Below are 2,077 nucleotides of genomic sequence, written 5' to 3'. Positions count from 1 at the left end.
GGACAGAGAGAGTCAGAAGACAGCACAGGAATGTGTGCGTGTGTAAATTTGTAAACCGTTCTCTACGGAAGGGAGGGGGGTCGTCCTTCAGTGAACTGGGCCTGTGTTGTTCGGGCCCGTGTTTACACAGCCCTCTTGTATGTGTTGGAGGGGAGAACAATGCCACAGACGATGCTAAAATAGTACCACAAAATGACAGTGTCGGCAAAAGTCGACCAAAGAAAAAAGAGGGATGAATTGTCGCCAAAAACTTTAAGTTGGGTAGAATAAAGCTGTAAAAGGCTGGAGGGGCTGGACAGAGAGGCCAGGCTGCGTGTTTTTCAGAACAGATTAAAGATCAGGACAGGAAGGGCCAGGTTGAGGGAAACAGGAAAACTGATGCAAGGAAGTGGTGTACGTCACCAGCCAGCCCACTGCAGTCTGAGCTGAAAGTATGATCCAGACCTGAAGAAAGTATGGAGTCTTTGCTCAAGTCACCGATGAAACTTGTACTTTTTACAGGTACGTCAACTTGTGTACTTTATGGCCGAGCAGGTGTTTTATAAGTTCACTTAAAATATATTTTTATTTATAAGCTTCCAGGTTATCTATAAATAGTTAAAGATTGTGTCTCCTTAAACTTGATTTTTTTTTAAGTTAACATTTTTTCATGTAGCGTTATGAGCAGTCGTAGGCACAGTTCCCCTAAAGTACTAAAGCACTAATAGGGGAACTAATTTCCTGATTAGTGCTTTAGAGCTTTTGCTAATTTTAGAATTTATTAGTGGATTAGCACTTGCTAAATTTATAGGCTAACTTTAGAAGCACTAACTGAGGTCTATAAATGTAATTGATCAACGTTAATGTTAACAGCTGACGGTGAGAGCTGTTGTACATTTTGTTCATGTGTCACTTAACAACTGACAGTATATGAACTCAAATCCAGCTGTGGAATGTCAATGATAAGTCTTAAGAGACAAAATGGCAATATGTGACTCATGTCTGTTGAAAAATGTTCATGGGTTGATTTGGGTTATTTTAGTGCTTTAGAATTAGCTTTTGCTAAATCTTCAGTGTGTTAGTGCTTTAGAGTTAGGGGACCTAAATATGTGAGTCAGCGTTTTAGGGCTAGTGGAACTAATTTTTAGATTATGCTGCCCACCACCGGTTATGAGCTTCAACACTTTTGATGAATTATAAAAAAGAAAAGCCCATCTGCAACACAAGAATGTTCCTAATAAGTGTAAGTTAAATGTTAAAATGTGTTTGTTTGTTTTTTTCTTGCAGCATGGTTCTGGAGTCTGTTGGACACCGGCTGCCTCTCTATTTGTGACACTTGCCACCAAAATGCAACATGTAAAGTCATGAATGGATCGAACAGCGGCTGCTTCTGTAACCATGGATATACAGGAGATGGGAAACATTTCTGCAAGGGTACATACAGATACACAAATACACCTGCTGTCGCTGAGCATTGCTTGTGGAAAAACCTACTCTATATTTGGAAGTTATTAGGTCTGATTTGCATAGAAGTCATTTTTGTGTTCACATGTTGATTCAAGTGCTTTACATTGCTCCTGATATGGTAAAGCGTCTAAAGAGGAAAAGTCAAACTCAGTCCGAGGTTATTTGCAGAAATAGTCACATTACATATATTTGTTTTAAAGTACAAACAAGTTAACACTGTTTTTGTTGATGTACAAGAAAATTTTCAATCATTTTTGTCTTTAAAAAACACAATGAACTCATCATAGGTTTAAAATCACTTATATCAGAAATAAATGGTGATTTTCACTCTTAAATTCACGTTTTGAACTGTAAATAGTGGTCAAGTTGGTTGAAATATATATTTTTTGGTAATAACAGGTCATTGTGCATATAAAAATTTCTGTTTGGTGAAAAGAAATCTCTAGAATGTACAAACAAGATATTAATGGTTTGCGTTGCCTTTTGGTTGACATTGTTCTTCCTGTTATGTTTCTGGGCTGCTTGGATATCCTGGAGCTTTTGTCCCCCTTCGTGTGTGTGTGTGTGTGTGTGTGTGTGTGTGTGTGTGTGTGTGTGTGTGTGTGTGTGTGTGTGTGTGTGTGTGTGTGTG

At 38.4% G+C, this 2,077-nt stretch overlaps 1 protein-coding gene across 1 annotated transcript in view; it reads left to right on the top strand.

The window, feature by feature from the left end:
• Positions 1 to 358: 358 nt before the first annotated feature.
• Positions 359 to 2,077, top strand: part of adgrl4 (adhesion G protein-coupled receptor L4) — a gene marked incomplete at its 3' end in the record, with an annotated part of 11,667 nt that continues 9,948 nt past the window's right edge. The window contains 2 exon segments of the mRNA XM_013999984.1: positions 359 to 501; positions 1,267 to 1,413. Coding sequence (XP_013855438.1) covers positions 456 to 501; positions 1,267 to 1,413 — 193 coding nt within the window.

The sequence above is a fragment of the Austrofundulus limnaeus genome, unplaced genomic scaffold (genome assembly GCF_001266775.1).
Source record: "Austrofundulus limnaeus strain Quisiro unplaced genomic scaffold, Austrofundulus_limnaeus-1.0 Scaffold8, whole genome shotgun sequence".
Classification (NCBI taxonomy): Eukaryota; Metazoa; Chordata; class Actinopteri; order Cyprinodontiformes; family Rivulidae; genus Austrofundulus; species Austrofundulus limnaeus.
This window is presented reverse-complemented; position numbering and strand designations above follow the sequence as displayed.